The 1,171-nt window shown below is 47.9% G+C and overlaps 1 protein-coding gene across 1 annotated transcript in view; it reads right to left on the bottom strand.

The window, feature by feature from the left end:
* PTPRB (protein tyrosine phosphatase, receptor type, B) overlaps positions 1–1,166 on the bottom strand; it is a gene marked incomplete at both ends in the record, with an annotated part of 41,529 nt that extends 40,363 nt beyond the window's left edge. Inside the window, 1 exon segment of the mRNA XM_010131028.1 lies at positions 1,013–1,166. Coding sequence (XP_010129330.1) covers positions 1,013–1,166 — 154 coding nt within the window.
* Between the last annotated feature and the right edge of the window lie 5 nt (positions 1,167–1,171).

Genomic DNA, 1,171 nt, shown 5'->3' on the forward strand with positions numbered 1-1,171 from the left:
CATAGTGAGTGACCTCTCTGTGTATTTATTTCACAATATTTATCCTTTGTAATGTTCTTTGAAATGTATAGACTGGTAATCGTTAAGTATTTGGCTGCTGTAATCTTCAATGCTAATACTGCAAAGTACCTCTCTGAAAGTAACACTTCAGGAACAAGTTAGGGAGGCATTTAACAATGGACCTCATTTAAGTCATCTCTGTTTTGAGTCTTCTGTTACCACTGTTAAGAGGTTGGCCAATACCATAATTCAGCATCTTAAAAAAAGCCCACTAATACAGGTAGAAAGAGACCAGTTCCAACACTGCAGCCGGTGTCTCTGTATCGTTCATTGCTTCACAACTGAGTTGTTCACATGCACGCACCAACAGGCATGTAGCAAGTGGGCCTTCCTTGGCAGCACTCTGGCAGGCTGCTGAAGATTTTTACAGCCAATCATGGACATGACACTGTAAGTGCTCTGCACACAACTGTACATCGTAACACCTCACTGGTTCTATTCAAGGAAAACATACAAGCAAGAAGTTTCAGCATTACTTTCTGAATTTTAGACTCTGGATAGACAAAATAAAAGTACAGAAATGGCCTGAAACCGTAAGTTATCCTTGGCTAGGATCTACCTGCCATGAAACAGACTGTATCTTAAACATGGTAAAAAAACTGTCACCTGAGGAACTACGAAGCCAGTAAGTTTGCATGAACACAAGGATATTATGGGCTACTATTTCTTCAAGCATTCTGCTGGTTTGCAGTTTAAGGGAGCAGCAGAAACATACTCCCAGCACTAACCTAGTCTCCTCACAGCACCTTCTCCTTTCAAGCCTGCTGCGTTAACTTTTGACAGCAGGTTTTTTTTGGCACCGCAGTAGAGAACTAGAGCGCGGGATAGCCACGTTCAGTTTTACAGCAGCTATAAAGGCACCCTCCTCCTCTTCCAGCCGGCCGAAGCAAGGGGATGGGAAGGAAAAGCCCGGCGCGCCTCCCCGAGCACCTGTCGTGCTCTCCGCCCGTACCTGTCTGCACGGAGATGTTGACAACCTCCCCGTCGGCGAGCGGCTCGATGTGGAGGCGGTACCAGGTCCCGGCCTCCAGGCCCTGCAGGGTGCAGCCGTAGGTGCCGTTGCCCGTAGGGGCGGGCTGTCAACCAGCCGCCTCCCCGTCCTCGGAGCGCC

This window comes from Buceros rhinoceros, unplaced genomic scaffold (assembly GCF_000710305.1).
Source record: "Buceros rhinoceros silvestris isolate BGI_N320 unplaced genomic scaffold, ASM71030v1 scaffold9042, whole genome shotgun sequence".
NCBI classification, from domain to species: Eukaryota; Metazoa; Chordata; class Aves; order Bucerotiformes; family Bucerotidae; genus Buceros; species Buceros rhinoceros.